The sequence below is a fragment of the Ruditapes philippinarum genome, unplaced genomic scaffold (assembly GCF_026571515.1).
Source record: "Ruditapes philippinarum isolate M1 unplaced genomic scaffold, ASM2657151v2 ctg3322_1_1_1_1, whole genome shotgun sequence".
NCBI classification, from domain to species: Eukaryota; Metazoa; Mollusca; class Bivalvia; order Venerida; family Veneridae; genus Ruditapes; species Ruditapes philippinarum.
The window spans coordinates 59,445-70,515 of NW_026859142.1; the positions used below are offsets into that span (position 1 = coordinate 59,445).

The window sequence follows — 11,071 nt, forward strand, 5'->3', positions numbered from 1 at the left end:
TTAGTCGGTGTGAGGAAAAACCCAATCAAAACAAAAACAAAAAACTTTTAATATCCTCATGTACAACTTCAAACATTTTTCATCAAAACGATTCTGTAATTTTCATGTAATTTTGCTCACGAGTACCATATTTTCTTGATTGATACAAAGATAAACATTCGGTCAGTGTTGCATGGTATCATGCAAAAGCAATACCATTAGGAATTGTCAAATTTGCTTTTTTTCAAACGATATTAAAATTTTGAAAAATCCGGGAATTGCAGGTTCCTATGGTTTTGTTTAGAATATGCCATTAACGGAACACCTTATATTTAATTTATATACATGTAACAGTAGGTACAGTCAAGCAGTATTGTTATTGAATTCTGTTGATGTTCGTTATTTGGAACGAGTTTTTCATAAGCTTTCGATCTTCTTTTTGTAACTTCTACAAAAATAAGGAATTGTTAAGAAATCGATTTTTGAAATTAATTCCATCACATTGACTTTTACATTGTCGATAAAAACATGACAGCAATAACTACTGGAAATAGAAAAGGATAATGTGTGTTAAGTACACATTCATAAATCTGATGATAGTAATATTGAGTTTAATCAATTTCAAATGTTTCAAACATACCTGGTTTTGCCTGTGAGGTTATGTAATTAAGACGTAACGTAGATTCAACTTTCTTTGCAACTGTGCAGTTGAATGCTTTGATATCTAAATCAATAATTTCTGAAATGTAAATGTTTCCTTGATTGACATGAATAACCTTTCAATATATTGATTAATAAAATAGAGATAGAAAAAACGGAAGCTTTAAAGAAGGCTTAAAACGACAAAATTAAAAATGTTGAAGGCTCTGTTTGATGGACGGTAAGTTATCATTCGCACCCCCTAGTGGAATTCAATATTTGGACACAAAAATAGTAATGTTTTAAAATTAGAGAAAACGCAGATGTATTCATACAACTTTCCATGTGACGTTTTCGTGTCAATCCATGAAAACGGGTAAAAGGAAAGTTAACGTGTTCCTCAAATAATTAAACAATCGACGGAACTAAACACAAAGAAATGTTGAAAGGAGATCAGATTAATGAAGCTTTCATATCACGGACAAAAAAAATAAAAATCAGGTACCATTTTCTAAGGGTAAGAATTCTGGAACAACCTAAATTGAAATAGAAGAAACTAAAAAAACACAAACATGTACACATGCATTTTTTTCATTGATTATAAACTTCTGAAATGTGTTGCTATACAGAACAAGTTATATGTCTAGGTTGAATAATTATCTAGCATTTATCACGTCTGAAACAAAAAGCTTCACATAAAGCTTGTCTTAGGCGGGTGACGTTGTTAACTCTAATGCAAGTTCGTATTCATTTAATGACAAATAGGGTAACGTTAATGAAAGGAGAATGTCAATAGGTTAATTAACTAATTAATACTGATAGTTTTATAGAAGAAAATAAAAATACCTGGACAAGCGTCACTGTCGTAGCTGTCCTGTATATTCTAAATATTGAATGATAATAAATCATAAAGAATATGATCATTATAGACATTTATAGCAATACATTTGCCTTATATGATCATAACATGATCGAATATCTGTTAAAAACATTTATATCACACTTACATATGTATAATGCTTAATCTTTGAGCATTTAGTTGTATTTTATTTAATGAAATTAATATGGACACTTACATGAAAACTAAATAAATATTTTACATAATTATTATAAATGCATGTACCATTTATTTCTGCTACAAACTTTACAGTCACTATAACAAAACAAGAAAGACCAAAACGAAAATTTGCTATATTGTCTAATTCAAACTCAATTGATGAGAACATTTATAGAATAATCTGAATCATTACCATATTTACAACTGTTTTCAACATTGTATTTAGTTTGCCACATGCTTTGTTTCGATTTGTATTTTTGTCAGTCTTTACTATAAGCTGTCCAAGAAGACCTGGATTCCCTTGACTAGCAATGTCTAATTCTGAACACCATTCTAATACATGTACGACCTTGTGTTCTCTTAATATGCGCCAGTACACGACAACAGTGAGTAAGACAATCATTTTGAAGATGGCTACGACAACCAATGTCTTTAGAGTACATTTAGATAGCTGTAAAAGAAAATGGAATTAATGACGATAAAACAACTCACATCAAACAGTATTGTTTTCCTTTAAAGAGACTCCCCTGAGGTTTAAAAGCCTAAAAACATAACATTTGAATTTCTTACATAACTGAGCTGGTGCACTTTAAACAGACATATATGCAAAGATAGTTAAGAAATATACTTTGAAATAAATTGAAAATCGTATATTTATGCCTTTCTTAGCCTGATTTGAGTGAAAAGCGTTTAAACGCTTTTCATTTTGGGTCATGTTTTTCACAATTTGCATAATTATTCTGGAAAAACGAAGTGCGCGATTGATCTGAAATTTTGCACAAAGATTAGTGGTCTAAACCTACATCAAATGGTACATTTATTTAGAAACAAATTTCTAGTCCCACCATGTCAAAAAACCTCAGTGGAGTCCCTTTAACATTGTAATAAACTACCAAGTTAGAATGTTTATGAAACATATCGACATTAGAAGATGCAACATCTTTTTTTATTATGTTTGATAATGATTTCATCAACTTTATCATTAATGCTCAATACAAATCAAAGGAAATGTCATTTCTATTGGCTGAACAATGCTTTGATAAAAAAATAAGAATAAATGGTAGATACCTATGATAAAACAATGAATAAAATCATTATACACATGCATTCATTATTTATAATGGTGCATTTGTATGTGTTTAAATTTCCTGTAAATTCCTGTGAACTATAAACGACAAAGAAAATCTTTAACTTTTTAGGAAAAGAAATCCCGAATATTCTTATGTTTTTTAAACACAGCACGTCATTATACCTTAACACCTTTAAAAAGGCAAACGGCTATTCATTAGTTATGACAGAAAAGACTCGTAGACAAACCTCATAAACGTAACATAAATATTTGGCCAATGAATGTAAATGTTGGTTATAAAATCACAAAATTGTTAAAAAAAATATTTGGTTAGTAAGACCTCAGCACTACCTGTCATTTTTAAAAAAGACCGGTAGGGCCATTTCAACTTCATGAATTCGCAATTAAAACTTCGTGCATTCCCGTTTTTTAAAATACGGAATTCACGAATTCACGATTCAGTTCATAAATTAACGACTTCAACTTCACGAATTCACGATTTCAACTCCTGAGTTCACGATTTCAACTTCATGAATTCACGATTTCAACTTCACAATTTAGACTTCGTGAATTTACGATTTCAACTTCACGAATTTACGATTTCAATGTCATGAATTCACGATTTCAACTTCTTGAATTTACGATTTTAACTTCACGAATTCACGATTTCAACTTCATGAATTCACGATTTCAACCTCACGAATTCAACTTCGTGAATTCACGATTTCAACTTCACACGAACTCACAATTTCAACTTCACGATTTCAACTTCATGAATTCACGATTTCATCTTCACGAATTCACCTTCGTGAATTCACGATTTCAATTTCACGAAGTCACGATTTTAACTTCACGAATTCACGATTTCAACTTCACGAATTCACGATTTCAACTTCACGAAGTTGAAATCGTGAATTCGTGAGGTTGAAATCGCGAATTCATGAAGTTGAAATCGTGAATTCGTGAAGTTGAAATCGTAAATTCTTGAAGTTGAAATCGAGAATTCATATAGCTGAAATCGGGAATTCATGAAGTTGAAATGTCCCTACCGGTCTTTCGTACATTTTAGTACATGTAGTATAAAATGTCTCTGTATAAAGGCAGGTCAAACTGTTTTTACATTTACATTATAATGGTGCTTTGGTTATTAAATTATTATAAATCTAATATTTTTTAACTTAATTTGATTAGTGTTTCCATAGTACCACTTTAATTTTATTATGGGTTGCCAAAGTAACCTCAAACCAATTCCAAGAACCTTATGTGTCGATAAACAGCCAATATATTTCAAAAGTTACACTAAACAAATTTTGTAAAGAAGTTTGCAACGGCTTACTTAGACACCAAGAATGGATCTAAGATTATCAATCACTTCTACAATGTGAGAGTTTATCACAATATGATTTATTTTTTAATTAAGTCAATCATTTATTTGTTTAATCATTCATTTTTCAAATTTATTGTGCAATAAAATAATAAGTTAAGTATGCATATTCTGAGAAAATTGAAAGATGCAGTCACTGTGTTATTCTTATTATAAATGTATAATCGATTTAGAATAATAACCAAATAGAGAAAAACGGAATCCCTAAATAAAGCCAAAAACGGCAAAATTGTAAAATGTTGCAAGCTCGGTTTAATTGAGCCTGTTCATGGACGTCTAAATAGTAGTCTAAAACATAAAAGGTTATGCGAATTATGGTCGTTTATACAGGTAGGCTCGGAACATAATCTTAATACATATGGCACAAATCCCTACATCAATAAGCCACATTTCATATCATTATTTTTTACAAATATCAGTTCAATTAATAGGAATTAAAATATCGATGGCAACCAGTGTCTTCTATACCAACAATTTATTTCCAAAAGCAACATGAATGTGATTTTATACGTATGAAATATTTCAGATTTAAACATTTGTATTGTTCATATAGAAAAAATAGAAATAATAGATATAAATGTAATATGAAACAGCTTGGTTATTTTAAATACAATTTGCATGAAAAAAAAAACAATATATGTATTGAACTATTGAACATATTTAGCAGATCGTTTTGCAGATTCCTAGCTGTGATCAGCAAGTGAAAATTATTAGTAAAACTATTGGTTACATGCATTATCCCGATAGCACGAAAATGGTGACATGCTTATTTTGTGTGAAATAATTATTGGTTTAAAAGTTACTTTCTTCATTTATAACATTATATGACATAAAGAACATAAAGGTCTGTTATATTATAGGATACTTTATGAAGAAATAAATATCACATAAATTTCGAACGCCTACTTACTAAATCTGTTTGTGGTTTGTAAAAAAAAACAGCCAAAGCAACTGTTTTCCATTTCTTCCATAATTCTAAGCATGTACATAAATTTACAATTGTTATCATGTATGTTTGTGTACATTAATATCTGGAAAAAGTCATCCCTCGGATGCATTTAAATCAGCAAAATTACATGAAATTTGCTGACTCGGTTTGATGGAGTCCCTACACGAAGGATAATTAAAGTGCAATTTCCCTCACGCCTCCTAGCACCGGCATGAGTGGTATTCAATTCTCAACACTTTAAGGTGTTGAATTTACCGATCCCAAAGGTCAATAAAAATATAACAACAGTGAAATTATTTATGGGAAACCTTTTTTTTTACTTTCTACACTACCTGAAGAAAATGTTCATGATTCGAACGGGAAATTGATTTTCTAGAGGAAAGGAATGTCACAAATAACAGACTAGTGAGACAGATGCTTTGCCAAATGAAGTATTTAGATGAAATGCTTCATTTTCTGGTCTCGAAATTCTTAATGTTTAATTTTTGTTTTCCAAAAGTATGATTCCATCTGATTGGGGAAAGTGTATCATGAACCGATCCAAAAGTTCAACACCTAAAATAGAACATACCCTATGTCATACCGAGGAATTGCATAAGCTAACTGACACAATTCCACACCGTGTACGTGCCATTTCCTAGCGCAATCTCATTTTTCTCCGTCAATAACAGATGATGAACAAGATCAACAAGGAAAGGCGTCGTGCAATGAACGTAACCCCCCCCCCCCCACGACCCAGAAAAACGGGGCAGGACATAAGGCAGAGCACGTACAGACTAATCACTAAAATGATAAACAACCTGTAACTAACACTGATAAGCAATATGGGCTGGAAACCAACTTTCAGTAGACATAATATGATTAGTGTTTCTAATCTTTGTCACCTAGGTGCCTCTTTAAAGTTTTATATGTATGCTAACCAATTTGTTTGAAAAAGCTGGTGTTTTAGAACAAAACAAATACTTTATAATTTCAAGTGTTACAGAATTTTAAAATTGATAATGGGGTATCGAAAAAGCTATGCAAGAAACAGTTAAGTCTAGAAGCATTCAAATATTTACAATGTATTCAAATTGTAAACAACTGTTACATCTGAAAGAGATAGAAGCGGCGATCGATGACAACAAGCTGGGCAAACGCAGATAGTTCAAGACACTTTTGGAAATGAGAAATATTTTAAACGTATACAATTATTTTAGTGCTGCCACGCTTTTGCTAAATTAAGACGTAATACTAAACCACTTCGAATAGCGTCAGACAGATATGAACGCCTATCAGTTAATGAAAGGCTCTGTCCCTTTAGAAAATATATTTCCAGCTGTAATGGAATGTTTAAAGATCCTGTAACACATTATTTTTATGGTTTTATATACAAATTATGATGCTCAAATTAAGATTTATCGATATTGTAAGTTTCAAAAAACATGATTTATAAAGATATTACCGAATTTAATATTTCATGTAAATAAAGGGAGGTAATTAGAATTTAGTTTTCTATAAATTCTAAGTCAATTTTTCCAATAAGAAATGAATGCATATAATTTAATGACTACCTTAAATATGTACAAATATTTGCAATAATATTTTACATATTCTTCCATGTTTGAAAATTGACAAATTTGCATAATTACATACATATATAATTCAATGAAGAGTGGTATGCAATCTCAATTACAAAACATACAGGATCTTTAATGAATGCAGATATTCGTGTCGAATTATATATATAGGCAAAGTTGCAAAAGAAACAATAGTTTAACACAATGACAACCAACAATGAGCAAGTTTATCTTTATATTCTCAAATGCAAGTTACACGCTATTTTGTTTGTTTTACGTCGCACCGACACAGTATAGGTCATGTGGCGACTTTACAACTGTACTGGTGGAGGAAGATCTCAGCATTATTTCAGACATGAACGGGCACCTGAGTAGAACCACCGACGTTCCATAAGCTAGCTAGATAACTTCCTCAAATGTAAAAATCCAAAGTTTCTGTCAGGATTCGAAACCACGGCCTTAACCACTCGGCCACGGACGCCACCAATGAAAAAGTACAACATCCCTGAATGACTCTTAACATTAAATATTTAACAACTGTGTAATGTATATGGAAAATTTTTCCATTAAAACTTTTGCATTGAAAAAGACGGGTCTTAATGCCAATTATGTTGAAGCCAACAAACTGTCCTGATATACGTTAAGTTGGTTACATTTTGAGAATGAAAAGTTTAATGCATGACATGCTTTCCTATGATAAATAATATATTGACCAACACTTGTCTTACCATTTGCACTTGCTTGTGTATAAAAAATGATACCCCAGAAGTCTAGTAGAAGACGGATTTGCAAGCAATTTATTATTAAAGACTTATCAAACATAAGGCATTTTAATCTGGCGTTTCCCAGTTAGCGAATTCAGCGTTAAAATGGACCGTTTCATCTTGAAACAGATTAGCTTTCCTCCAATTTTTATCTTAACAGCGATTCAAATTAAAAACAAATATGTTTTATTAGATATAAGGTCTAAAAAAGAAATAAGATTGAAATCAGATCAAAACATTAGTTTATAAAGAAAAAATAGGATATTTGTTCTTGGAGAGAGCTCTTTCGTGAAGGAGAAAGTCATGTCGCCAAAGAGATAGCTCTATGGTTTCAAAGAGGACCAAAGAATGTAAAACATTTTCGGTGAAAAAGAACTTTAGGATATTGATACATCATTAAGAGGAAAGAAATCAACCATTTGACAATATTTGTTTTATATTAGAAGTTATTCCTGTAACATCATTTATGAAGTGATCTTACTTTTATCCCAACTTTAGCATAAATAGTTAGCTGTACAAATGTGAATATTGTGTACAAACTGAGACTTTACATTTCAGATGTACACACACAATTACCAATTTACCAAATTTTCGCTTAAAAATGATAATGAAAAACCAAACTATCTAATATACAAAGGAAGAAATTTAAAAAAGTATAATTTAACGTAATTATCAATCGAGCAGGATTTTTTTAATCTTTATTTAACTGACACAATACTGCTGGATTTTTCATACATGGCAATATGGAACATCAATCTTTCTACAAGAAAAATATATATAAATTGAAGTAATAATACTCTTATTATGTTTTCCAAAGCGTTTGCTACTGATATATCCCTATCCAACTAGCTTACAGAACGTCGGTGGTTCTACTCAGGTGCCAGTTCGTGCCTGAAATAATGCACGAGAAAGGGCACCTGAGGTCTTCCTCCACCAGTAAAGCTGGAACGTCGCCATATGACCTATACTGTGTCGGCGTGACGTAAAACCCAATCGACCAACCAATCCTTTTACAATCTTTATCTGAATAGGTGAAATAGGTTTGTTTTGAAGCGAATATAAACAAGGTAACAAATAGAATTTGAGACGTCGGTAAAGTCATCGGGATACGTTACAAATTAAATTTTGTCACGAGTTCGAGCCTCATAAGATGTTTAACTTTTTTTCTTTCTGTCTCTCTTTTGCTATTTTTTAAACTATTCATTAGATGCAAATAAATTGAAACATAAAGATAGCTTTGTTTTCAAATATACCGGTAATAATGATTTTTTGAATATCCTGTGTAGTATGTAGTAGTCATAGTACTTGTATAGTGCATTCAGTGTTTCGTGCTTGATAGAATTTGTGTACATGTATGCATTCCGTATAATATAATGTTGCATCAACTTGTTAGATATGGCTACATTTTAAACAAAAGAAAAAAATGAAATGACAAGTTTATATAAAATAACACAACACTAAAAATCTTTACAAGAAATATTACATCATATTCTTTGAGTACCAATAATACGAAAAAATACAATTCGAACCTTGCCGTCTTGCACTGATATTTAACTTAAATTTACCAGACAACCTTAATTACTTCGTTACGCTGACAGTTGGTAAATTTGTCGATATTCTAAATTACATCGCAAGACTGTTTCACTTAAGACAATAAACATAAATATCATAACTGTTTTACACCGTTATAGTGGAATTGACTGCTGCGTCACTAAATAATTATCCCAAACGTAAAGTATAAGATTTATGAATGATTTGACCATAGTCAAGTGATATCTTATCTGTGTAACTTTGTTTTAAATAAACAAGGTACAAAAATCATAAATTGAACATTGAATAGCTTATTATGACATGATTTAACTTTATCCATATTATTTGTTTACCATATTAAATTGTAACTGCATATCGTGAACTATTACTACATTACCTTAAAGTTGTATGTATTTTCTGCTAACGTATCTTTTACATTCTTTTCCTCCATTTTTGTTCTTGTTCACACACAATTCGCCATACAAAACATTAAAAAAAGTAAAATATGTAGATACCGAGTATCGATCGCTGGCGACTCGCCAAATAATCAATTCATTTTTTTTTTATTGCAGAAGCATTGAACTCGGGAAGATTTAAAAAATTGTATTGCTGCTGAGGCTTGAGTACGGTGGTTCAGAGGTAACATTTGAGTTTTTTATTTATCTCGTGCGCACGAGATACTATGTCTCGCGCAAGAGTTACTTAGTCGTGCGCCCGAGATAATTAAGTGGTGCGCACAAGGTACTATGTCGAGAGCACGAGAAACTAAGCCATATTCAATAGATATTATGTCGTGCTCACAAATTACTAAATCGTGGACACGAACAAACGAGATAATAAAGTCGTGCGCACGAGATAATTAACCTTAAGTTTATACTTTATACATGTATATCATTTTTTCTGAGCTAATTTGAAATGTGCCAGAGGCAAAGATGCCCCTAATACATCTGCCTGTCACAGTGACATATATACTTAAGATTAATAAGTTTAAATGTGACATTGACCTTTGACTTGATGACCTCAAAATCAGTAATGGTCATCTTCATGCCTTGAGCAATATTCCTACCAAGTAAAATAAAAATGGCTTATTTATTCTCTAGTTACATGTATTGATTTGACAATCATTTACTTTATGTGTCTGTGTTGCCTTGACCTTTGACATAATGACAATCAATCAATAAGGTTTTCTACTGGCCACTAAGGTACTCAGTTTAATGTCCAAGTAACAATACTCCTGGCTTATTCCTTCTCAAGCTATTGATTGGACGATAATTTTACATTAAGCATCATTGTGACCCTGACTTTTGACCTAATGAGCTCATAAATATTAAGTGTCATTTGATCAGGTTCAATGTCCATACAAACTTATATAAACCATGTCTTATTCCTTCTCCAGTTATCAGACAAGGATTTTGTGTCATGGTTACCTACCTTGACCTTTGACCTTAAGACCTCAATCATCAATAGAGATCATATGCTGGCCATGGGCAATGTCCCTATTAAATAAGACAAAACAGGGCCTTTTTTCGTAGCGCATGGAAAGGTTCACATGCAATAAGTATCCCTATCACATGGTGGTCCCCAAAACTTAGTCAAAATTATTGTCTGATTTATGGGTCATGTATTATAGGGATATCCTATTATGATCCTAAAGACAAGTATCAAGTTTAAAATGAATACACTTAGTAGTTTCAAAGAGTAATGCTGCATGTAAAACTTAAAACAGGAATTGTTTAAAGTTAAACGAGCCTCATCTGTGGTGACAAAACTTTCGTATTTTCGACAGAATGAGATATCGACGCTATAATCGAGCACATTTTTAAAATCTTCGCCTCATTAATGTTATGAATACAGCATTTTTCCTGGGTTTTGCTTTTTACTATTAGAATTTTTGCTATAACTGTGTTGACAGTGTCTAAAGACAGCCAGCATTTAACTGTCATTCTGTTTGCTTTGGGAAGATTTACCAACGTAATCATTTTACCGATTTTACGTATGACGTCAGCAGTAGCTTGTTTTACTTGTCTCACAATGTTTTTTCTGTAGGTCATTTTGTGCTCAAGAATCCTAAAATAATGACCTTATCTAAATTATTTACGTTAAGGGTAACCATATTGAATTGTCAATTGAATTGAGATAGG

The 11,071-nt window shown here is 31.6% G+C and overlaps 1 protein-coding gene across 1 annotated transcript; it reads right to left on the reverse strand.

The window, feature by feature from the left end:
• Positions 1 to 590: 590 nt before the first annotated feature.
• Positions 591 to 9,408, reverse strand: LOC132755385 (uncharacterized). Its single transcript, XM_060746256.1, has 4 exons — positions 9,328 to 9,408; positions 1,869 to 2,126; positions 1,465 to 1,501; positions 591 to 718 (listed from the first exon to the last, which is right to left on the reverse strand). The coding sequence occupies exons 1-4, from the start codon at positions 9,379 to 9,381 to the stop codon at positions 591 to 593; spliced, it is 477 nt and encodes a 158-aa protein (XP_060602239.1). The 5' UTR covers positions 9,382 to 9,408.
• Positions 9,409 to 11,071: the final 1,663 nt, after the last annotated feature.

Bases quoted from the DNA above. Each gene is read 5' to 3' on its own strand.
- LOC132755385 (XM_060746256.1), bottom strand. From the start codon at position 9,381: ATGGAGGAAAAGAATGTAAAAGATACGTTAGCAGAAAATACATACAAC. The intron at 2,127-9,327 runs GTAATGTAGTAA...TTTCTTTTACAG, and splicing joins AAAATACATACAACTTTAAG to CTATCTAAATGTACTCTAAA. The intron at 719-1,464 runs GTATTTTTATTT...TTTACATTTCAG, and splicing joins CGACAGTGACGCTTGTCCAG to AAATTATTGATTTAGATATC.